The sequence below is a fragment of the Taurulus bubalis genome, assembly GCF_910589615.1.
Source record: "Taurulus bubalis genome assembly, chromosome: 12".
Classification (NCBI taxonomy): Eukaryota; Metazoa; Chordata; class Actinopteri; order Perciformes; family Cottidae; genus Taurulus; species Taurulus bubalis.
This window is the reverse complement of record NC_136600.1, coordinates 21147255-21171838: the sequence shown is the minus strand read 5'-3', so window position 1 is coordinate 21171838 and position 24584 is coordinate 21147255. Positions and strand designations below refer to the sequence as shown.

General features: G+C 43.1%; 1 protein-coding gene across 1 annotated transcript; it reads left to right on the top strand.

Annotated features, from left to right (window-relative positions):
• st14 (ST14 transmembrane serine protease matriptase) lies at positions 1-24143 on the top strand. The gene is made up of 19 exons (XM_079227585.1): positions 1-155; positions 10463-10616; positions 11193-11353; positions 12495-12565; positions 12958-13130; positions 13839-13874; positions 14420-14648; positions 15813-15952; positions 16120-16223; positions 16618-16727; positions 17096-17226; positions 17728-17832; positions 18635-18742; positions 18994-19107; positions 19610-19729; positions 20234-20414; positions 21170-21438; positions 22009-22145; positions 22279-24143. The coding sequence occupies exons 1-19, from the start codon at positions 129-131 to the stop codon at positions 22438-22440; spliced, it is 2532 nt and encodes an 843-aa protein (XP_079083711.1). The 5' UTR covers positions 1-128; the 3' UTR covers positions 22441-24143.
• Positions 24144-24584: the final 441 nt, after the last annotated feature.

Genomic DNA, 24584 nt, shown 5'->3' with positions numbered 1-24584 from the left:
GACCCGCCGATATCTGGATTTAAATGTAACAGTTCCGGATTCAGGATTATTAATTTTGCAACGATAATTTTGCAACGCTCTCTGGATACTCCCGATCCTGTTGGACTTCCATTGGAGCGCTTTGGAAGATGAGTTCCTCCAGATATAATTACGAGGTAAGTTTGGTCAAATTTAATCACGTTTCAATGCCAATGTGGGTTGTTTTTCTCCCACAACGAGACTTCATACTTAATACACAAAGATCGTTTGCTTTGGGCCCAGATCTATTTCCCTCTCTGTGTCTGATCGGCCTTCAGTAACAGACATTTCAAACTCCGATACTTTGGCATTTGAAAACGTTTCTGTATTCGATTATCAGTGTTTTTCTGTGCATCTCTCATCCCAGGATCAACTCTGATACTAAAAGGGAGTCTTCACAATATTATATTTGAATGAATAATTGAGCCAGAAAGACTCGACTAGTGGTAAAACATGGCGTTTCTCTGTGTTGTTGTCATTCTGGCCAGTCTGCTGTCAATCAAAGACAGACTGGAACGTTTTTCATTTGATGATAGCATGATGTGAGAAGTGAACATTGTTTTGAACACACGTCTTTTTTTGTTTATTTGTATCCACATAACCGTCATAAGTTACATTTCAGCTGATAATATCATATCTTCTTTTTACATTTCCTTTTTATTAACTAACTTTCAGTCACAAAGGCAGATATGTGAAGGCAGATGAAATCAGGGAAAAGCCATCATCAGACTTGAATGCTATTTGCTGATTTCACGTTGATGTTTACTCTTTTAGATGATAATTGCTCGTTTTATTTTTAGAGAAGAGTTCTTAAAGCTGTTTGACCTACTTTTGTCACCTACCTCTCCCATGATCTCATCGCCTGTGGTCTGGATCTGGTAAAATATTAAACCGTGAATGAGTTGATCTCTGTTCCGTCATGCAGAAAGAGGGATAGAGGCCTAAACCTCAGACATACAGCATCATTATTAATTGTTTATATTTACCTTTCTGCTTTTTGTTCATGCTTTTGTCGACTTTATGAGCAGACATTCTTTTCCTTTTTTAAATTGGATTGATCGTCATTTACTTTTCCAAAAATATCAACGTTAAAGTTTCTCAGCCAAACCGAAGCTTCAGTGTTGTGCACATCGACAATAACTACATAAATATTGTGTGGTGAATTGCATTGACTTATTATTGTTTTAAAAACAAGCTCCTGCAAAATGCAGATAAAGCAAGTTGCCACATTTATTTAGCTTAACCAAACTGTTAATTTATATCAGAATAAAGACAATGTAGTGAAATATTTAAACAGGATTTTAAAAATGATAATTGCCAAACGCTTATTTCGTCTAACCTACAGGTATAATTCTCCTGGAACATGCATACATTATGTAAATATCCATACAGTTGTTGTTACTACATGATTCAGTCTTGTGGGCCGAAAATAGTGTCTGAAGGGTAAACGTGAACTTCACTCTGCAGAGACCCATTAACGGTTACAAGGCTTTGGTCATGGCTGATGGAATTCACCAGCTCCCGACCACCTTTATTTGACAGCTTCATGAAAACAGTCCTCACCCCGGGGGAAATACATGCTGCACTGTACCAGTATGGATACTGCTGAGGAACGTGGGCAAAAATAAACTGTTTTCTTTCTTTAGTTAGTGTGACATTAACATGAATTTCAAAAAACAGTAGCTTGTTATCAAATATCATATCTATCAGAGCCTTAACCAGCTCAGGGGAGCCCACACTGTAAGGTATTCGGCACATGATGATTGAGCATGTCCTTACTTGACCCCTCCCTGCTGCTATGGAGACATTGCACAAAGAAGGAAACAAGTGCCGTTGTCTTTCTTTCAACATTATATAGGTCATTCTGGGAAAGGTGTGTTAGATCCTCAAGGAAATGTTTTCCTACATTGTTGCATGAATTAAGAACCAATAAAACTATTGTCCCATGTTTACAAAAAGTTGTTGTCAGTGGCTAAATGTATTTAACATAAATACTACTAATATAAGTACCAAGGTTGTCATGCCACACCTTTTGCCTTTGGGATTCTGAAAGCAGGGAGACGTGCTTGTTTTACGCTTCACAAGATGAGTAATAAGATTGGGAAATAAACATTCCTTCGTTTGTTAATATTTGATTACTCCCAGACAATGAGTTCAGTCTTAGATAAAGGATACAGGATACGGTGATGACTGTAGTCGGGTTGTTCTCTGTTTATGTGGAGACTTAGTGGACTTGTCAGTAATTAGTTTTTCAGGAAACGCCATTCTGCGTTCTTCTTGCATTTCAGGCCGCACTTAAAGGGCAGTTCTGTTGAATCTGAGCACAGAAGTGAAGTGAATGCGACGTTAACGCCACGTCTCTTATTATTAACTCCACCGAGTTTCATAAATAATTGATTATATTCAGTTTCACACATGCTTTGTTTGCATTTTGTCTGGGCTTTACAGTTTTGGCCAGTGTCTGCAACTTTATGTAAAATAAGATCTGTGTGCACAAACTGCAGCCGGCTGCTTCCATATAAGGGCGGCAGCATTGCTCTTCATTTAGACTTCCTCAGTTCTGTAATGAGAAAGACACAGTGCGCTGGATGTTGTTTAGTTGCTCCCATTCTCCCGCTTAGCTCCACTGTGAGCAGCAAGGTGGTAGCATGGCCACATGGCTAGCACCTCTTCCTCTGCACACACAGTCACCTGACGGATTCTGCACTATAAGTGGCTAACTGCTAAATGTTTGCTTAGGGCTAGTGTCAAGTGAGAGGTATGTCTCTGTGTTTGTTCACTCAAAGTAAATATGAGGCCATTGAAGCGTAAATTGCATTAATTGGCTGTTGTAGCAATCTGATGGTCCCTTTTGGTTGCAGTCTTCAGGCTGGTTTGTCTGGTTAAGACGGATCAGTGCTTGTAGTGCTTGAGTGCATAGACGGCATATGAGAGCTTTTTAAAGGAGGACTCCACTGATTTAACACATCAAAGTCTGTTTACAGGTCTTGGGGCTTATTTCTGCAGATGTGGGGAAAAAAGTTGTATGAGGCCTTTTGTGGCTCCAGAGGGAGCTGTGCAAAATCTGATGAAAATGTCCTGAAGTGATGTCACTGAAGTGATGTCACTTCAGGCACCGTCGGTTTGGGTCTGAGACTACTTGAAACAATCTGGGGGAGTGGGGTTAGAAATAAGTGAGGTCATCACACATCTGTGGCCCGCTCCTTAACTCTGCTTGAGGCTAGCGACTCAAAGTTTTAGCTGGTAGTCGGCGGTTGAGTTGCATCATGGGTAATGTAGGTGCCAGGTTTTGACAAGGACAAAGAATGTGTGGGATAAATAAGATGATTTATCTGTTTCTGCTGCATCCTTTTTGAAGGAGGTAAGACCCGCGGGGGCGGGGTTTGTGTTTACATCAGGAATGCTTGGTGCCAGGACGTTGTGGTGGTTTGCAGACACTGTTCACCCCTTACGGAGTTTATGATCATCAAGTGCCGGCCTTTCTACCTACCGAGGAAGTTTTCTGCCATCCTGCTTGTTGCAGTTTATATTCCTTCCAGCTGCAATAACAACGATAGAGACAAGGCACTGAGTGAACTGTATAACACCATCAGTGACCAGCAAACAGCCCACCCAGAGGGACTCCTCATCGTGGCTGGAGATTTCAACCACGTAAATCTCAAAACAGTGTTTACTCAATTACATCAACACATTGACTTTGCAACAAGGGGAAACGACACACTGGACCTGGTCTACACAACACTGAGAGGAGCATACAAGGCCTCACCCCTCCCTCATCTCGGTGCTTCAGACCACATAACTGTTATGCTAACACCAGCATATAGGCCGAAGGTCAAAGTTACCAGACCGGTCCAGAAGCAGGTACGGGTGTGGCCAGAGGGTGCCTCCTCAGCACTCCAGGACTGCTTTAACACCACAGACTGTGACATGTTTAAGCAGGCAGCCACCTACAACCACTAGATCAGCATCGAGGAGTATTCAGACACTGTTACAGCCTACATCAGCAAATGCATTGATGATGTCACAGTCACCAAGACCATCACAGTACGGGCCAACCAGAAACCATGGCTGACAGGGGAAGTGCATAGGTTACTGAGAGCCCGAAAGCTTTCAAAGCAGGTGACGAGGCTGGTCTGAGATCAGCAAGAGCCAACCTGTCCCGTGGCATCAGACTAGCAAAGAGGCGGTACAGCAGCAGGATAACTATGCATTTCACTGACAGCAGAGACACAAGGAGCCTGTGGCAGGGCATGCAGACCCTCACAGACTATAAACCTCGACCACAGACCTGTGACAACGACATCACTCTGCTGAACAGTCTGAGCAACTTCTTTGGAAGGTTTGAAGCTGACAACAGCACCTCTGCACAGAAGACATCACCCCCTCCAGATGACCAGGTGTTGTCCCTGTCTCCAGCCAGCGTGAGGAGATCCCTCTCCAGGATCAATGCTCGGAAAGCTGCAGGACCGGACAACATTTCTGGCCGTGTGCTTAGGGACTGTGCAGAGGAGCTCACAGACGTCCTCACAGACATCTTCAACATCTCCCTGAGCCAAGCTGTTGTCAACCTGCTTCAAGAATACCACCATCATCCCTGTTCCAAAGAAGGCGCCTCCATCCAGCTTCAACGACTACCGCCCTGTGGCACTGACTCCGATCATTATGAAGTGCTTCGAGCGGTTAGTCATGCAGCACATCAAATCCATCCTCCCTCCCTCTCTGGACCCCTACCAGTTTGCATATCGGGCGAACCAGTCCACCGATGATGCAATCTCCACCGCCCTCCACTCTGCAGCAACGCATCCAGCACCATCACACTGAACACAGGGGCCCCCCAAGGATGCGAATTAGAGAAGGGACGATTAAAACGTGGAATTAGAGTCTGCCGGGCACATCTGTGGGCATCAGAGGAGGCTCCTGGGAATCTAAAGCCCCTCGACGGGAACACAGAGGACAGTTTTAGAGATAATTGGGCAAAGGTTAAAAAACAAAACGGTTATGTGAACCCACACATAAAGATACCAAACTGACTTGCACACTGTTTCTTTCACTGTAGTATTGACCATGCTACTTATGCTCATACAAATATCTATTCTAAGACCGTTATTTACTTGACTACCTTCACTTTTCATAAGGACACTAACACCACACTTCATAAAGTCAAATATTCCCAGACTGAAGTACTTGTTATGTAAAATAACTGTATGTGTTGGACAAAATACGTTCTAATCACTTTGCTTTAGATTTTACGAATGTTTTGCTCTACTCTCGTTTAGACTTTATTACTCCGTTTCTCTCTTTTTATTTTATGCTAAACAAAATAATTGACATGACTAATGTTGTTTGGGCTCCAGGCGTTAAAGCTTCTGCAGCCCTGTGCTCTGTAGAATCACATATTGATGTTTGATTTATTGAGCATTGAAACTTAAGGTCAACGTCATGACAGATTTGATCCGATCACTCAACTCAACTCAATCATTTCCCCTTGTCAATGGAAAATCAAGGTTTTAGAATTTTGTATTAACAGCAGAGTCATAATTTAGTATCAAGAAGACACACAGGACAGTTATCCCCTTATTGATGCTTTAACCATCTTGAAAATGGCTCATGTGGCACTAGCTCTGACAATTCCTACACCGTTTGTATTTTATATTATCTTGTGCATATACAAGTAAACGCAGTCATTCAATTAATATAATTTAAAAAATCAAGATGTTTACAGAAATAATAAGTAGCTGAAAGGTTTACAGAAGCATAGTAGCATACATTACCATATATTCCATCTCTGATTTATATGCTGACAAGAAATCTGGATTGATGTGAAAAATCATGTCAATAAGAACCAGTGTTTTGTGGTGGAAATCAGTTTCCTTTTTTAATTTCCTTTGGAGAAACAAACGTGATGTGAAACCTCTTACATGTCTAAGTATTTATTGAACAAACACTTGTACTAATTCACCTGAATGGATGGAGCTCTTTCTCCCCAGATGGCTCGGCGGTCTAACCACGATAAAAGGTTCAACAGAGTCTATATGCACATTATTACGGCCTTGGTTGGAGCTGCTGTCTCCAGAGAAGAGGTTTAAGTGGGGAGATCAGGATGACCCAATAACAAGTCAGACATGAGATACAGTCTGCCATTGTTGTCGCCGTTTACGTGCCACCATCAGCTGACGCTGAGGAAGCAGTGGACACTATCCACTCCACTGTATCTGGACTGCCGAGTCAACAGCCAGGTGCTTTTATGACAATAACTGGTGACTTTAATCACACAACACTGGACAAAGCTCTGCCTACTTTTGTACAGTATGTTGACTGCCCCACAAGAAACAATGAAACTCAGGACCTCCTGTATGCAAATACTAAGGATGCATACAGGGCCACTCCCCCTTGGCAGGTCTGATCACAACCTGGTCCTGCTGACACCCAGGTATGTTCCTCTGGTGCAGAGGCTGCCTGCGACCTCCAGGATTGTTAGGAGGTGGTCTCAGGAGGCTAACGACGCCCTGCAGGACTGCTTTGAGTCGACGGACTGGGATGTGCTGTGTGGACCACATGGGGAGGACATGAACAGCATGACAGACTGCATCACTGAATACATCAAGTTCTGTGAACACACCACCATACCATCCCGGACTGTGCACTGCTTCCCCAACAACAAGCCCCGGATCACCAGGGACCTGAAGGCTCTTCTTAATAAGAAGAAAACTGCTTTCAGGTCTGGGGACAGGGATGAGCTCAGGAGAGTCCAGCGCGACCTGAAGGTGAAGATCAGGGAGGGCAAGGACTCTTACAGGAGGAAGCTGGAGGCCAAACTCCAGCAGAACACACAAGGGAGGTGTGGACCGGGATGAAGCAGATTACCGGCTTCAAGGTGGGAGGGAGACAACCAGGGGGCTCCCTGGAGAGGGCCAACGAGCTGAACTGTTTCTTCAATAGGTTTAGTTCACAGCCCTCATCCATCTCCTCCTCTCACCACACCTCCCCCCCTGCCCCCCCTGTTGAGCTGCACTTTCGCTGAGCCCTCAACACCCAATGGCTCTTCCAATGAGCCCTCAACACCCGGTGGCTCTTCAAATGGGCCCTCAACAACAATAGGCTCCTCCACCCTCCCCCCTCTCTCTGTGACGACTGACCAGGTGAGAAGACAGCTGGAGAAACTCCACCAAGGCAAAGCTGAAGGACCTGATGGCATCAGCCCCAGGGTCCTAAAGACCTGCGCCACCCAGCTGTCTGGTGTCCTGCAGCACCTCTACAACCTCAGCCTGAGGCAGGAGGAGGTCCCGGTGCTGTGGAAGACGTTGTGCCTGGTCCCTGTCCCGAAGAAGTAGATTCCATCCGTCCTCAACGACTACCGACTGGTAGCCCTCACCTCCCATGTGATGAAGGTGCTGGAGAGGCTGGTCTTGGCTCACCTCCGACCGCAGGTGAAATCGTCGCTGGACCCTCTACAATTTGCTTACCAGCCTCATGTGGGTGTGGACGACGCCATCATCTACCTGCTGCAACGAGCTCAGTCGCACCTGGATGGTACCGGTGTCTCTGTGAGAGTCACTTTCTTTGACTTCTCCAGTGCATTTAACACCATCCAACCACTGCTACTGGGTGAGAAGCTGCGGGTGGTGGGGGTAGACTCGTCCACCATCTCCTGGATCACTGACTACCTCACAGGCAGACCACAGTTTGTCAGAATGGGCCGTGTGCTGTCTGGGACGGTGATCAGTGATGTTGGAGCCCCACAGGGAACTGTTCTGCCTCCCTTCCTGTTCACCCTGTACACCACTGACTTCCAGTACAACACGGAGTCATGCCATCTGCAGAAGTTCTCTGATAATTCTGCGGTGGTCGGGTGTATTAGGGATGGGCGGGAGGAGGAGTACAGGGCAGTGGTGAGTGACTTTGTGAAGTGGGCCGGTGAGAATCACCTGCTTCTGAACGTGGCCAAGACCAGAGAGATGGTGGTCGACTTCAGAAGAAAGACAACAGCTCCTAGTCCTCTGAGTGTTCTGGGAGAGGACGTGGACACAGTGGAGGAGTACAGGTACCTGGGTGTTGCCATCGACAGCCGACTGAACTGGAAGGCCAACGTCAACACTGTGTACAAGAAGGGGATGAGTCGACTCTTTTTCCTGAGGAAGCTTCGATCCTTCAATGTGTGCAGCAAGATGCTGGAGATGTTCTACCAGTCGGTTGTGGCCAGCGCCCTGTACTTCGCCATTGTCTGCTGGGGGAGCAGCATTGGAGCCGGTGACACCAACAGACTTAACAAGCTAGTTAAGAAGGCCGGCTCCATCATCGGCTGCAAGCAGGAGTTTCTGGAGCAGGTGGTGGAGAGGACGTTGAAGAAACTTTTGTCCATATTGGACAACCTGGACCACCCGCTCCACCACCTGCTGCAGGGCCAGAGGAGCACTTTCTCCAAGAAACTCCTCACGCTCCGCTGCAAGAAGGACCGTTACAGGAGAACATTCCTGCCGACAGCAATACGGCTTTACAACAAGTCACCGCTTGCTAGTTCTTCCGTGGATTAGTTCATCACTGTACCATATATACATTGCATTTTGCACTTTGCACTGTTTATCTAATTTACTTATTCAGCTGTAAATATAAATATATTTCATTCTATTTTATTGTGTATATTTAAATATATATATATATATATTACTTTATTTTAATTCGTATATATCTCTCATCCCTGTTGCTTCTTTATATATTTTATCTTGTGTGTTTGTATTTCAAGTGGTAAGGCGCTACTGATGACGACAAAAAAATGTCCCCTTGGGGATAAATAAAGTATATATTCATTCATTCATTCAGTTGTTGTTTGGGTTTTGGTGAGTTTCACATCACGTTCGTTTCTCCTACCACACGTTTAAATGACCTTTCTTACTGTGCTTGAGGTATTTTTTCTTTTCTTAAACCACACCCCGAAGCAGTATTAACTCGTCAAACTGGTTAAAAATGCTCTGCGGCAACTGACTGCAGAATATGTACAAATTATTTTCTTGTCACACATTAACATTTTGCTTTAGTTTGCAAGTTGCGTTGTGGCCTTTCCTCATAAATCAGCGGTAAGAGACAGGCAGCACCCTGAGCTGTACACATAGTTGAAATAGGGTAGTAGTATCTCTTTCTAGAAGTGAAGAATGGGATAAAATGAAGAGCATGTAATGGCTTTATTAGACTATGATCAGGGTGACTGATAGAGAAAGACCCTGGAGCACTTGCTGACCCCATCTCTAATGATTCCCCTCTCTCTGGCCCATGATTGCTGTTAGAGATTCCAATTAGAAAGTATGTGTGGAAGACCCAGCTGGGTAAGAATGGGCCTTAATTGCCATGAGTTATCATCTAGACTCATGTAATTGAGCCCCCATCTTAAGGGGCAGCACATCTGACAAATTGATTTAATACCAAAGTGATTCTCCATCCCTAATGGCACTCGGGCTTCTTCACTCGTGGGCTACAGGCACTGAATTCATTGTGTGTTGATTACTAACCGACCTGAAACTCTCTCAGTCCACCCACTTGAAACAGCTCAACAGCAGACACACACACACACACACGCACAGTATCGACAGACACACACACTCATACAGCCTTCCAATCTCCACAAGGTCTCCCTGAGTTGACATGTTATTTCTTAACGTGAATTTGAAGGTATGAGTGTAGGAGCTTTGTCACCGCTACTGAACAGGTTTTGCCAGTTTTGTTTCTGTGCCAACGTATATGCCTCACGGCTTGTTTTAACTTGTCAATCTTTGAAAGTAGTTTAAGGGCGTTTCACATCCGTTTTTTTTTCTTTTTCTTTTTCCAATGCTGTGTCAAAGTTAAATAGTTTAAATATTGAAAAATAAGGCTATTCTTGTTTGTTTTACACTATTATGCAAACAATCTGTCTCACGAGGACAAACTCTGCCAACCTTGATTACACTGATTGATTTCTCTGTTAGGCTGATTATGGCAGCAGGTCAAAGATATTTCCCTCCTAAAATGTTATCAGTCCTAGACTAGGAGGGTGATACTTAAGGGATTAGTGTGTTTACATGGTTGTTTCTCTAATTTTAGTTACATAAAAATCCCATCTGGCATATGGCTGACCACCATTTAAAACAACTTAATTTATAGGTGATGTATGACTTTAGCAATTTATCATATAATCAATCAGTTGTCGATAAATAAATGAACCGACAACTATTGTTTTTCAAGTAATTTTTTCAAGAAAGAAAGTAAAAGATTATCAGATTCTAGCCTTGTAAATTTGAATATTTTCTGTATTCTTTACTCTTCTAGACATTTGAGGACGTCATTTTGGGCTTTTGGAAACACTGATTGATATTTTTCACTGTTACTGTAATACAGTTAACCAAAGTAAAGGCTATCTGCAGCCAGAAACATGGCACACTTGCTGGTTGTTCAATAACTCTGTTTTGCTCTTTTTCAGCAGCCGGGTCACAACGGCCGTCACGAGCGCGTTGACTTCTTAACCAACAAACAGAAGACATCATCAAAGCGGAAATTGGGCATCGTGATCGGGGTCGTTGTGGGGCTTCTCATCCTTGCGGCCATTGCAGCGTTCCTTATTTGGTTCTTTGTCTGTAAGTATAGTTGACTTCTTTCCTTTTCTATATCCTCCAAGAAAAGAGATATATATATATATAACTTGTATATGTGGTGTGATGTTGAACCTTTTTGTACATAAATCAAGGGAATTCTTAATAGAATTAAATAAGAAATTGTGAATATTTACATTTCTAACGTCACTTACTGCCAAGACCGCCACAACATCAGAAACTCCAAAGTGGATAATTCCCTCTTGCTATGAAGGCACAGCTCTTTGATATAAGAGTGACTTGTTTGGACTTTGTAATTTCCCATTAGTGTCAGCCTATTTGACTGCTCCAACGTTCTCCTTTTTAATATTGCAAATAAAGAAAACATGTCAGTCTGTGGCAAAGCGTCCCTCTCATTTACACATCCCGGGTCTGATGAAACGGCCTCTGAAGTCTTGATAAACAGCCTCTTGATTCAACTGGCTCTTTTAATTGCTCTGAGAGCCAAACTGCCTGCTCGATATGAGATCACACTGCTCTACTTTAACGGCTGTCTCTTCTTCCATCTCATAGCATTTTGTTGACCAAACACTTGACTCTCATCTACTTCTCCCCTCCAAGTTAAAGATGCTGATTCAAAAGGCACTATGAGTATGAAGCATGGCCCATCAGCGCAGGTCTTCAGTGGGCATATGAAGCTGGTTGATGTCCCGTACGACCAGAAGCTGGAGAATACCGACAGCAAGGAGTTTCAGCAGTTGGCGAGCAAACTGGAGGCACTTGTGAGTTTAACTTCCCTTATTGTGTTGCCTTTCTTTCATACTTCATATTTTAGCAAAGTGTTGCACTCAGTTCCCTTTCATCACTAAGAATTAGTTTTTTTGGCATCATGGAAATGCTTTTAAAAATGCCTTTCTCAATGTACAGAAACAGCTGAAGGCACAGCTGTGTGTGTGTGGGTGGAATAAAACGCACTACATCCTCTTAGTAAATCCCTTAAAAGCGTTTCCTATTATTGGAGGCAGAGATGTTTGTAGCAGCACTTAGACGCATGTTGATAGTCAAAAAAAAAAAAAAAAAAGATCACTCAAACCCCATCAAGTGCTCACTTTCTCCGTGTAAAGCTCCAGAAGGGAGGGTGTTGGGTGAGGATTACAGTGGAGCTGGAATATTAGATGACTAGATGATGGGGGGAAAGCTTGAACTAGTTTTACACTTACGCTCAAACAAAAAGGACAGCTTTTGAGGAGTCATTTCAGATTTGGAGAGTATGGCTTTAAGCAAACGATGCAAGGCCGAAGGACCTCAGAGATAGAAACATCATGTTTAACCAGCTGTGGCAACTTTACTCTGCCACTTTGGCACCACCTGTCTGTAGAGTCCTTAAACATCTGTATTTTACCTCCCCTTGTCTCTTCAATGGTTTTAGTAAAATGGCACTGGGTTCATTTTTGATGTTGCTGATTTATACTTTGGAAATGGCCATTTTGAAACTTGATATTTCATTTAATGATAACGGACCTCTTTATCCTGTGAACAACCCCTTTCGACCCCCCTTATGACATGTTCTGCTTTTATCACTAACTATACAAATTAAACCTGCTCACCCTTTGCACATGGCCCTATTCTCTGTTTGACATTACCTTTTCACAACAAGCACTTGAAGCTAGATATGCTAGATGCATTCATAGTGTATGGTAGACCCGCATTTCAGACCACAAAGTATGACTACAACCTTGTCTGATACAGTTTGCAGCTCACTGCAGCTGAAGGCAAAACAGTTAATTGAGAATCTCAGTGTTGTGTGCTTTTCATGGAAAGCGTTTTTTATGTTAACATGCTAATTTGTACTTTTGTCTTGAGGCAGACAAGTGGAAATCTTGAACATGTTCTTCTTAGTTATAATACATCTTCTCTACACAGCTTAAGGAATGCTACAAGAAAGATCCACTCCTCGAAAAGTACTACACTAAGTCTGCGATCACTGCATTCAGGTAATGTGAGATCTTGATTTCTAGTTGTTGTTTTTTATTGTGAGGAATATTAAACTAGAAAAACTAAAAGAAGAATGGACCTTGTATGGACCTTTTGTGAGTCAAAGTTTCAAGTATTGCATTTCTTAAAATAACTAAAATCAGGGTGAGATGAGGTCTGCTGACTTGTGACCAAACTGCCATGCGTGTAGCAGTGCACTGTAGTGGGTTGTGAAGTTATTACAGTAAAACACAACAATTTGGCTTTTTTCTTTTTTTTTTTATCTACAGTAATCCAAATCCCCCATGTTCCACTAATCTTTGCTTCTTCTTCAATGTTGAAGCTTGTTACTGAACGGTGTCTTTTTGCTCTTTTTGCCCATCAATTTCTCTCTTATCCCTGCTTGCACCAGTGAGGGTGTAATAGCCTACTATTGGTCCAAGTTTAATATTCCAGTCGAAGACCTGGAGGTCGTGGCGGAGTTCTCAGAAGAGCTGGTGCTGGAGACGCTGGAGAATGGCATAAAGGCGCAGCGCACCATAGGGAGCAATAAGGATGTCAAGATCAGTGAGATCACTGCCTCATGTAGGTACCACTGGGCTGGGGGGGGGAGGGGCTGAGGGGCAGAAAGATGGGGACAACAAGGAGTTTGCTGCTGGCTTCAGAATATGACATTTAACAATCAGCAAAGATGAAAGTCTGTAAATACAGATCCAAATAAGGCAATTGTCATCTCCGATCAGCATTGGCATTCTGTACGCGTTCTATTTGCATTAAAGGAGCTTGCTCTGAGTGGTGCTGATAGGATGATAAGAGATAAACCAGACCTCTGCTTGTGCTGCATCTGAGATTGCACATTTGATGCTGTTTGGATCCTCTAATGATATTAACTGGGCGCTGGCCTGGCTTGAGATGGACATTCTTCTTCCTTCTGTCCTCTCAGCATTCACATTGCATTTGTCCACATCCTGGCCACCAGCCAAGCTCTGGCCCTGTGACTCAGTGGTGTTGGTCCCCTTTAAAAAAAAATGATTTCTGTGGTTATAATTTGATGTTGCTGTCCCAGATAGTTAGACAGAGATGTATGGGTTGCTGCTGTAGGTGAGATGGAGCAGAAAGAGCTACACACCATCACCTGTTCCCTTAACCGCAGGGAAATTGAACAGAGAATGTGCAACCCAAATATTTTAGGCTCATGCATCAAATCCTATCAGCCTCCTAACATTAGTGATTCATTCGTACCTTTCCTCCTGTTTCTCTGACACTCTCTCTTCCCCCTCTCCCTGTCTCCAGTCACAGACCCTCGCATGGCCAGGAACCCCAGAGCCAGTGAGTACAGTGTGTCCCATTTCAATCACTAGTAGTTGTAATTTTCCAGCTGGCGAGATGCTCACCCTCCTGCCAGTCTGTAATAAATGGCAGGGCTGTACTGTACATGTGCTGCTCTAGTCAGAGATTGAGAACCTGATATCAGGCCAGAGGAAGTCAGTCACTATGCCGACACTTTTCTTTGACACTGTCTGCTGATTTATTACCTTGGGATGATTAGACTACATCACATTACCATAGTAGCTGTACTATCCTGATGTGAATCTGTGATCTATAACATAAAGGATGGAAGACCTTGTGATTTAAATAGTGTTGCAATGTGTAATTTGTAAGGCATTGCTATGAATAATAAAACATGTAGTGCAAGGAAAGTCTGAAAAGATGCAACCTTGACAGTCAATATTGTTAAGAAAACAGTTCAAATGAGCAGAAGAAGATGTAGAACGTGATGATGAGATTTACATTTTCGTGCTGCAAACTGTTTTTGCCAAGTTACTCATGTCTGTGTTCGAATGTATGTTCTAATCAATGTTGTTTTTCCCCAGAAGAGTGCTTCTACCGTCTGGAGGCTGATACAGTGGCAAAAACATTTTTATCACCAGGGTACCCTAAAGGCTACCCCCCCAAGTCTCGGTGTCAGTGGCAGATCCGAGCATCAGAGGGCAACGCCATATTTGTCACTTTCCCTTTTTTCCACATCGAGGATGACTGCTCTGATGATTTTGTCTCCATCTATGACTCTTTGAGTCCAGATGATTCTCAGGCCATCACAGAGTAAGTCAGAGGTTTGGAAAACACCTTGGTCATGACACACTGGTGCTTTAAAAAAAAAAGTAGTCTTTAAGGATGGATCAGGTTTTACCATCATATTATTTACTTGCGGTATTGCTTGCACTAATGCGTCTCCTTTGAGACCAGTAAATTGATTCATTTTTGCTCCCACAGTGACACAAATCATATTCTCATGCCTTTAAACCTTGGGAGCAGGGTTTGTTTGATAGGGCTCAACCAACATTTGTCTCGTTTATTTAGCTTTGACGATCAGAAAGAGGGGAAATATAGTTCTGCATGATTCCCAGAGGACAACCACTAGGAATCACTTGACTGAAAATGTTGCAGCGGGATTTAGCAGTAAAAGCTCTTTTGATGTGGGTGAAAAACATGTTCCACTTTCTACCATTTCACTGGATTTGTGATTACAGCTTCTCTTTTTTTGGCACTGAAGCCTTTACGCTGTATGCCTCATATTTTATTGTTAACTTTTGAGACCTCGGTGAGATTGAGTTGGCTCAAAAAGACCTCTGCTTTCAAATCTGTGAAGGGTGCCAACCTGAATCCTGCTACACCACTGTGTGTAATTGCACTTTGTCTGTGGGGGAAGGCTGTGATTCTGAAACTACAGTCTCCTGAATGCAACACCAGTTGTAGCTGCAGGCAATTTCAAACTCAGAAACCATTGCCAAACAGATGTGCGTTACCAAGTGATGCATACTTTTTTTTATATCAAGCTATTGAGCGATCAGCTTTATCCAAGATGACATGAGGTTTATGAGAGCCATAATATAATACTCTATAATGACATTATTCTACAAGAGGTAGATGTAATACTGCTCTTGCAGCGTCATTTACACCTCCATTGCTCTGCCGCCAGCAGTGCTGACATTTTTTGCTAATGTAACTAATGTTTGACTTTGAAACTCTGCCTAAGCAATTTCTATCAAGTGCTGGCACATCGCTCCTTATTTATCTCTTTTTCTACCCCTCTCTGCTTATGTATTGATTTCTTTTCAAATTTGTTTGCTGAATTGATGTTTTACTGCTTCTGACTAAAAATAATTTCAGCTGTATTTGAGTTCCCTCAGGGAGAGCAAAACGTTCAGTAAATGCATCAGACGTGCAGCTCATGCTTTATGGTTAAATTTACTCATTCTCTCACAGGAAGTGTGGTCAGAGACCCCCCTCCAACCCTCTGGCGGTGACGTCATCCGGAAACATCATGCTGATTAATTTGATTACTGATTCTGAGGTCCAGAGGCCTGGCTTCAAGGCCGAGTATAAAGCTATCCCCAAGTCTATAGGTAATGAAGACATTCCTGGCACTAACAATCATTTTCCAGCTGCATTCTGTGTTTGTTTTTTTCTACGTTAGTTTACCTTGATTTGTTTAGTTCTGTTTATACTTAAACCCATTCAAGAATTAGAATGTGTAATGCTCGAATGTGAATATATGATGTGTTCTTTTCAGTTCAAACCTGTGGCGGTGTTCTCTCTGAAAATAAAGGAGTCTTCACCTCCCCACTTCATCCCAGCTTCTATCCTCCCGCAGTGGACTGCAAGTGGACCATCAAGGTTTGCAAGATTGCTCCTCTCCCAGGCCCCCTCCTCTACCTGAAACCCCTCCACCCACCACCTCCTCCTCCATCCTTAGCCTGCCACGGGAGGAATGCTGAGGCAGCACTATAAAAGCCAAGCTGTTCAGTACCTCTTCTATCTTCATCTGTCAGACCGCTGTTGCTGCCGCAGCTCTAGCTGAGCCGCAGTGCTTTGTGTGTTGGTTTTGTTTGCTGGTGTGTATGTAGTGTGCGATTATGTGTCCTTGTGCATGCCTGTTTGGCTGTGTTGAGAACTTGTCGTTCCGCATTTACATGGGATGCAGATTCATGTCTTGGTCTGTAGATAGAGGAGTGCCATGCATGGTAAACACGATTGTCGTGAACCAATCAGCTCTTCCTCTGTGCTGCAGGTGCCTGCTGGGAAAAAGGTGCGCGTGAAGTTCACCATGTTCCGCATGAAAGAGCCTGGGGTAGACATCCGTGTCTGTCACAAAGACTATGTTGACATTATGGGCACCAAGTAAGACTTCAACTTATTTCACTGACAATGGCGTCCCTAAACCGGCTGTTGCAAACATCCATCACAGTTTACAGCCTGACTTCTTGGTCCAACTTTGACTCACTTTACTTGTACAGTATTTGTGCCTGCAGACAGTTTTCCTGTACAATTTATGTTGCTTGCAATTGCAGTTTTACTTCCAAATAAAATCTTTCAGAAGATCTAACTAAATTATTGGTTAATTTACTGACTGGTTGGACATTTTTGGAGTGATATTGCCCTTTACTCTGACGTTGGCAATTACTTGAGTAAGCATATTGTCATCATAACCACTGCAAAAATGAAAACCATAATAAACCTGAATATTCATTTTGAACATTGTTCTGCAGGTACTGTGGAGAGATGTCCTCTTTGGATATGACCAGCATAACCAACGTCTTAGAAGTGAGCTTCCACTCTGACGAGTCCTTCACTGACAAAGGCTTCAGTGCCATCTACAGCGCGTTCGATCCTGCAAACCGTGAGTTAAAAGTCTGGTCTCACACCCATGTTTAATGTATAAGACACTTGGCTAGTTGGGTGGAATGTTGTGTCGCAACTGTGACACTCCTAGCCTGCCATTAACGGAGCAAGTCAGAAGGAGTAACTGTGTAGTCTGAGAGACTATGAAACGGCAGCTGACTGACAGTCAAATGAGCTGTTTAGTAATGGAGGCTCAGAAACTGCAGCAGTGAAACTCAAGAGCCAGACTAATCACCAGAGAGCTTGTTTATTGGGTCCATTTTATTTGCCACTGTCAGTCAGGAGCACACCACTTTCAATACCCTCCGCTCTTTATGTTGTCTCCCAGTTTGACCGAAATGGATTTATAATTGCTCTGATCAACAGGGACAAGCATTGGCAACATGATGGATGTTGCGAACATACACTGTCACTCCCTCTCGGTCAATTTATCATCATCGTCTTTCTTCTCCTTTTTGTTTTTCTGCTCCCTTCCTCTTTTCTTTGTTTTTGTGAGCAGCTTGCCCCAATAAGTTTGCCTGCAACTCTGGCATCTGCATCGGGAAAGAACTGCAGTGTGATGGCTGGAACGACTGCGGTGATATGAGTGACGAGATGAAGTGCCGTAAGTTCAACCTTCTCCCCCCTGCCACCTCATTTCTTATCCACTTTCCTATATCCTCTTCTCAGCCCCTTAAAGGAATAGTTATACATTTTGGCAAATACTTCTGTTTGCCATCTTGAGAGAGGTGACTGATGTGAGGATAAACTACTCTCACAACTGCCTGTTACATTTACCGTAAGGCTTCGGACAGCAGCCAGTTAGCTTAGCATGAAGACTGGAAAGAGGGGAAATGACTAGCCTGGCTCTGTCCAAAAATCTGAAGAGTAAAAACGACGAGTTGTCATTTTCTGGCAGGTACATATGTATGTACAGGTCTATAGTTTGGCTGGGCCCAGTCATTTCCTGGAGTCTTATCGTTGGTTGCCAGGCTCCAGGAAGTTACTCACTGCAAACGGTCTCGTACAAAATGTAAGCACAACTCTTTTTCACACTTTAGTTCTAGTACAAATTAAGTAAACTGTACATATTACGTTAATTATTGAGATTGTGGCGAGCCAGCTGGGCTAGCTGTTTTCAGTTTATGTGCTAAGCTAACTGGCTGCTGGCTGTAGCCTCCTATTTATTATCCTACAAGAGTGGTCTTGATCTTCTCATTTAACTAAAAAAGAAATCCCCCAAAAGATTTCTAAAATATCTGTATATATCTGTGAGGCTCCAACCATTACCTTTCACTAGTTATCTTTTGATCTACTGGTTCAAATTATATCCGGTGATTTGCATTGGTAAGCATGCCTGTTTCAAATCACTCATGTACATCTTCCTCAGTTGCACTGTTTAATACAAGGCATTTATTTTACCTCAGGTTGTGAGACAGATCAGTACTCATGTGGAAATGGCCTGTGTAAACCCAAACTCTGGGTGTGCGATACCGTCAACGACTGCGGAGATGGGAGCGATGAGAAAAGCTGCAGTGAGTATTGTTCAAACCCTATCTAATGCTATGCTAATTGTGCTAACATTAAAGGCACATAACTACTAGTTTTTGCCCAATTTGCTCAGCATCCCTCCAGACAATTAATCATGCGTTATTCACGCTGGAAGAATGGAGACAGATGCTGATGTCCACTGCAGCTGCACAGCTAATGTCCTCCTGATACCTATTGGCTTGTCCTCTCCTTATTCAAGTTTGCTTCATTCTTTTTCTTGTGATTTCCACATCAGGTTGTGGGGAGACTGAGTGGCGCTGTGGTAACGGGGAGTGTATGCCTCAGGATGTTGTGTGTGACAAGAAGATGGACTGTGAAGATGGAAGCGACGAGGCCTCTTGTAAATCTTGTAAGTAGCTGCATTTATTCTCTTCTCTATTAAAGCAAACGTATTAAAGTATGTTACACAAACCATTATGCAATTAACCTTAGTCAGTTAAGTTTTAGAATTTTACAAAGATGATTCACTGAAGACTTCATTCTTAATTCAAAGTATTTTCCAAGTTCTTTGAGCGCTCTTTCTCATTTCCTTTCACTCTTTTATCAATTTCCCTTTCACTCACTCTCTCACTCACTCACTCAGTCAAACACACACACACACAGGGCTCCCTTTGCATTTCCTTTTGATTTTCACTTCTGTGAATAAAGAGGGATATTAAACCTCAACCCCAATCAATACCCACAATCTATGCAATCTGCTCCTCAATCACAATGCATTGTGCATTCAAGCGTCACTTTGAAGCCTCGCTGATTGCTAAGTTTAACCAGTAAAATACTATGCAATGGTCTAAAGCTTTGCTTGAAATGCGCTATGTGTTTTGATTTTGGGACCTGTCTCAACCCCTTTGTAGCTCCGGGCATCTGCTCTGCCTTCAGCTTCAAGTGTAAGAACAAAGAATGTGTCAACAAGATGAATGCTGAATGTGACCGTGTTAAAGACTGCTCTGATGACTCCGATGAGGCTGGCTGTGGTAAGAACGTTTTTTTTTTTTTTTATCTCTTTGCGCCCTGGAAAAATGTTGCATTTTTACAATTTTAAAACCGCTGAAAGTGGATCTAATCTCTTCAGTGACATTCAAAATAGATTATAGAAGAGCTGAGTTGAGCTGCACGTTGGGTTGTCTGTTAGAAAAAGAGCCTCAGGCCTTGACTGGTTTATTTATTTCATTCGACTTTAAGAGCAGCTCCTGTCATTTCTGAAGTTTTTGTTTTTTTCTCCATTTAAGCCTCAGGGTGTGTCTGTGTTTTTTGTCTTCTGTTTTTTTTTATATCAACTAATATGCCAGTGTGCCTTATTAGGATTCCAAAGAGTCATAGTGGCATTCACAGCCAAGTCCGGCCTAATGATTGCTTTCAGTCAATTTAATCCCATTTTCAGATTTTTCCCTCTGATCAAGCCTGCCAGTCTCACCTCGTACTTTGCACTCACCATCCAACACCCCTCCTCTCTCATAATGTTCTCTGTTAAACGTCAGCTTGTGGCACCAGGCCCTATAAGCTGAACCGCATCGTAGGAGGGCAGGCCGCTGAGAAGGGGGAGTGGCCCTGGCAGGTCAGCCTCCACTTCAAGACCAATGGACACACTTGTGGTGCCTCAATCATATCTGAAAAGTGGCTCCTTTCGGCCGCCCACTGCTTTGTCACCAACAACCCACAGTGAGTCACGTTTTACATCTACAGCATACATACATACACATGTACAGAGTAGGACTGGTCTGTCTGTCTGTCTGTCTGTCTGTCTGTCTGTCTGTCTGTCTGTCTGTTTGTCTGCATGGATATGTATGCCACATATTCCCTTTCTTATATGTTGCTGTAAAAGTGTTATTGCCCTTTTTATATTTGATTATTAATCACATTATTCAAAATGGTATTGCATTCCATTACAAAAGACTTATTCTGCTGAAAAAAAATTAAGATCAGAGGACCATTTATATACAAATCGCAAAGTCTGAAAATTAGCCCCATATTATATAGTAGATTTACGTCTCATCCCTGGAAGCATGGAGTTGTTCCCATCAGTGCCCTGTAGGTGGAGCACTAACCATGCTGTTCGACCTGAGCCACCTCTATTGTTGTTGAGAAGGGAATGTGTTCATTTTCATCCATTCACAGTTGGTGTTGAAATTTACTATACAAAATGATATATAGCAACATTATGAAAATTGAATCCAATCAAATACTAAATGTTGTACTTTATAATGCTTTTATTGAGCCTGTTGGAGAGGATGTTGATTGCTTCATGTTGAAAGCCGTTATCGTTTTGTCTCAACATAAACTGAGACGTTGCATTAGCATAGGTTGAAGGGCTGTTGTGTGACTTGTATTAGGTTGTAAACATGTTTATGATATTGCATCCACCCGTCCTGGCTCCCGCGTTTTATAGTAACCTTTGCCCCATGATGCAACCACAGGTACCATATTGCATCCAACTGGCAATCCTACAGTGGCATGCAGGACCAGTACAAGCAGGACGGCGTTGAGCGCCGAGTACTGAGGAAGATCATCTCCCACCCGGATTACAACCAGATGACCTTTGACTATGACGTTGCACTGCTGGAGCTCAGCGAACCGCTGAAGTTCACCAACACTATCCAACCCATCTGCCTACCCGCTTCCACCCACATCTTCCCTGCAGGCACGCCCTGCTGGGTCACAGGCTGGGGCTTGCTCCGAGAAGGAGGTATTATACATGAACTGGTGATTTTTGGTTGAATCGGCGTCATTTGTTGTTGTTGTTTTCTTCCATTGTAACTCTATATTATACAAATTATGAATATATCTGCCGTTATTTCTCGATTCTGGGTGACCCACTCTCCAGTTGTGTTTTTCCTTTTGGCATATCCAACTCTCATCAACATTAAGACATCCCACTCCTCCCCCATCCTTCTCACAATGAGCTATTCATCTCTATCCTTCATCTTCCTTCCTTGCCCGCTTCCTTCTTCTTCCCTTCATCTCTTTATCATTTTTTCCTTTATTCTTCCTCTCTTTTATGTCCCTCCCATTTCTTTATCTTTCCCATCATGACATACTTCTCTTCAGTTCAACCCTCCCTCCCCGTTTCTCTCATCTTTTTCAAATCTGCTCTATTCCATTACGCCTTCTTCCATATCCATATATCAAGACAGACGTCGGCTCTCCTGGGAAACCTCTTAAACCTTCATTAGCTAACACTATTCCAGCCCATTACCACCTTTGATGTTAATGACGAACACAGAGGTCACATGGCCCCTTTGTCCTGCTCTTGCAGGTTCCAAGGCACAGGTGCTGCAGAAAGCAATGGTGAAAATCATCAACGACACAGTGTGTAACATTGTCACGGAGGGCCAAGTCACCTCCAGGATGCTCTGCAGTGGATTCTTGTCTGGAGGAGTTGACGCTTGCCAGGTGAGACCGAGCCACATGTTCTCCAGAATGGAATAAAAGGGCTGGTACAGATAGGTTTTCACACTTGTATAGTAATCATGCTCTCACATCCAAACCCAATGTATGACCGCTCTCCCCTTACTATCCTCACCAGGGAGACTCTGGAGGCCCCATGGTGTGTTTCGCGGAGAGTGGGAAGTGGTTCCAGGCTGGCATTGTGAGCTGGGGTGAGGGCTGCGCTCGTCGGAACAAGCCTGGCGTCTACTCACGTGTCACCACGCTGATTGACTGGATCAAGAAAGAGACAGGGATTTGATGATGACGGTAGAAGCAGGGAGGGATGCGGAGCGGGGAGCAACATCATAGTGCTAAAAATAATGGAGATGGAACATTTGAGTCTGATTCAGGACAAGTCTCTCCAAGGTTTAGTCATTTAGCAACAGACTGAGGATACTGTTGCACGGACCCAACCACTCACATGAATGACTTAAAGCACTTTTTTGGATTCCAACTCCCATTTTACCACTACACACACACACATGCACACGCACGCACATGGTAAATTGAAAACAGGTGAGATGCCGTCATTCTCTTGGGCAGGACTTTGCTGTGAGTTGCACTTTGTCTGTGTGCTCATGCTGTAGATAGCTATGGATATGGGGCTTCATTTTTTAATTATATTAAAGTAACTCTCGTTTTAGCCATAAAAAAATAGGGACGTAGTCACAGGGATGTCACCTATTGGTTTGTGGACTGGCGTTTTTAAGCCTTGATTTTGGAATTTTGGTCATCACCATCTTGGTTTTTGGCGGACGCCATCTTTGCGCTTTGCAAAGTGACTGAATGCTGAATGAGATAAAAAAACTTATCAGTGTTTTTGTTTTAAGATTAAGTTATAAAATGAAAACACTGACGAGTCCTAGACAAGGTAGAGACCTGTCAATCAAAAGGTAGCCACGCCCTAAAACATACCTCTCTCTACATCAGACTTCTTTCTGCAACCAGAGGAGTCGCCCCCTGCTGACTATTAGAAAGAAGTTTGTTACAAAACACTCCGACATCACCACTGACCACATTTTCACCGTAGAAGCATAGCACAGGTTTTCAGATTGATTAAAGCATTTTATCTTCCTATCTGCCGGACAGCCATTCCGTACAAAAAAAATACCTCAACCTCAACATGTTGTTCAAATCCATGCAGGGACGTTTGAATCCCATACTAGAATCAATGGAAGCCAGAAGCGTATAAAATGCATTAGTAAATCTAAAAGCTCACGACCATAATGTTAAGTATACCAGATGTGTAGTCTGTGTGCTAAAACAGGCAAAACCACTGACATGGAAATAGGCAAGTGACCCTGAAGTTGTTTTAAGTTGTTGTTGATCTGAACTAGATCCGTGTTTCTATGACATATTAACAGATGCTTACTCGCCTTGCCTGGTCTGTGAATGAGTTGCCAAAATGTGATATTCAAAAGGGGGGCCAGAGGATTAGATCCAGATGGATTTTGCACAGGTCTTCCTAGTTGAGCTCAGGGTGATTGGGGTCTTCAGTCACACACACACATGAGAGCCAAAGCAAACCAATGGCTAGAGCAATGCAATGAGTTCTTATCCCTAAAAAAAGTTCCCTCTCTTTGGTAACAACCAACTCGGTCAACTTTTAAGTCTAGGATTTTACCGTATGGTTTCTTTTAGGCTGTGTCTTCATCTCTGACTTATACTGGAAATGTATGTAACCTGGATAAGCTAAGCAAAGATTGAAGTGTTATTTATTGAAAGGGATGAATTTGTTGAGGATTATGCTCAGCGAACCCCTTTTTATTAATTCCATGGAGCCTTACAGTCAAACTATGCAATCATAAATGTGTATGTTTAATAAATTAGGGAGAAGCCACAACTTTTAGAGAGAATCTATTTTCACAAGCATTTTACAGTGTGATTTGAAATATGTGCATATTTTATAATCTTTGTTGATATGTTTTAATACGAAAGAGTCGTCGTAATAAAGATCTTTTATCTACCTAATTGCATTACCTGTATTATTTGTCTGTGGCAGGGTCTCGTTTGGTATTATGTCGTGCATAATAAATGCATGTCTTGTGAGATCTTGTCACCTCTCACAGTAGAATTGTAATGAGCATGTTACTCTCCTCCCCGTCGCGAGCAGCATGCCTACCTGGGGAACAGCGGTGACAAGACAAGCTCATATTGTCGAATAATACCTGCCTTTGTCACAGCTCTATCCTATTACCTTACAAGATGGGCACATCGACTTCAGAGGGGTGGAGACGCATACAGTGGGGGTTCCAGTATCTCATCTGTCTTCATTAAAAGCAACGCACCACTGGGGGAATAGGAAAATCAACATAGACAGTGCTGCTAATTTATGTATTCATCATTGTTGCTACATGGGAAGCTTTGTTTGTTGATGCTCCCCGTGCCCGCTGAAGCTATCAG

Bases quoted from the DNA above. Each gene is read 5' to 3' on its own strand.
- st14 (XM_079227585.1), top strand. From the start codon at position 129: ATGAGTTCCTCCAGATATAATTACGAG. The intron at 16,728-17,095 runs GTAAGACTTCAA...ATTGTTCTGCAG, and splicing joins GTTGACATTATGGGCACCAA to GTACTGTGGAGAGATGTCCT. The intron at 21,439-22,008 runs GTATTATACATG...CTGCTCTTGCAG, and splicing joins GGGCTTGCTCCGAGAAGGAG to GTTCCAAGGCACAGGTGCTG.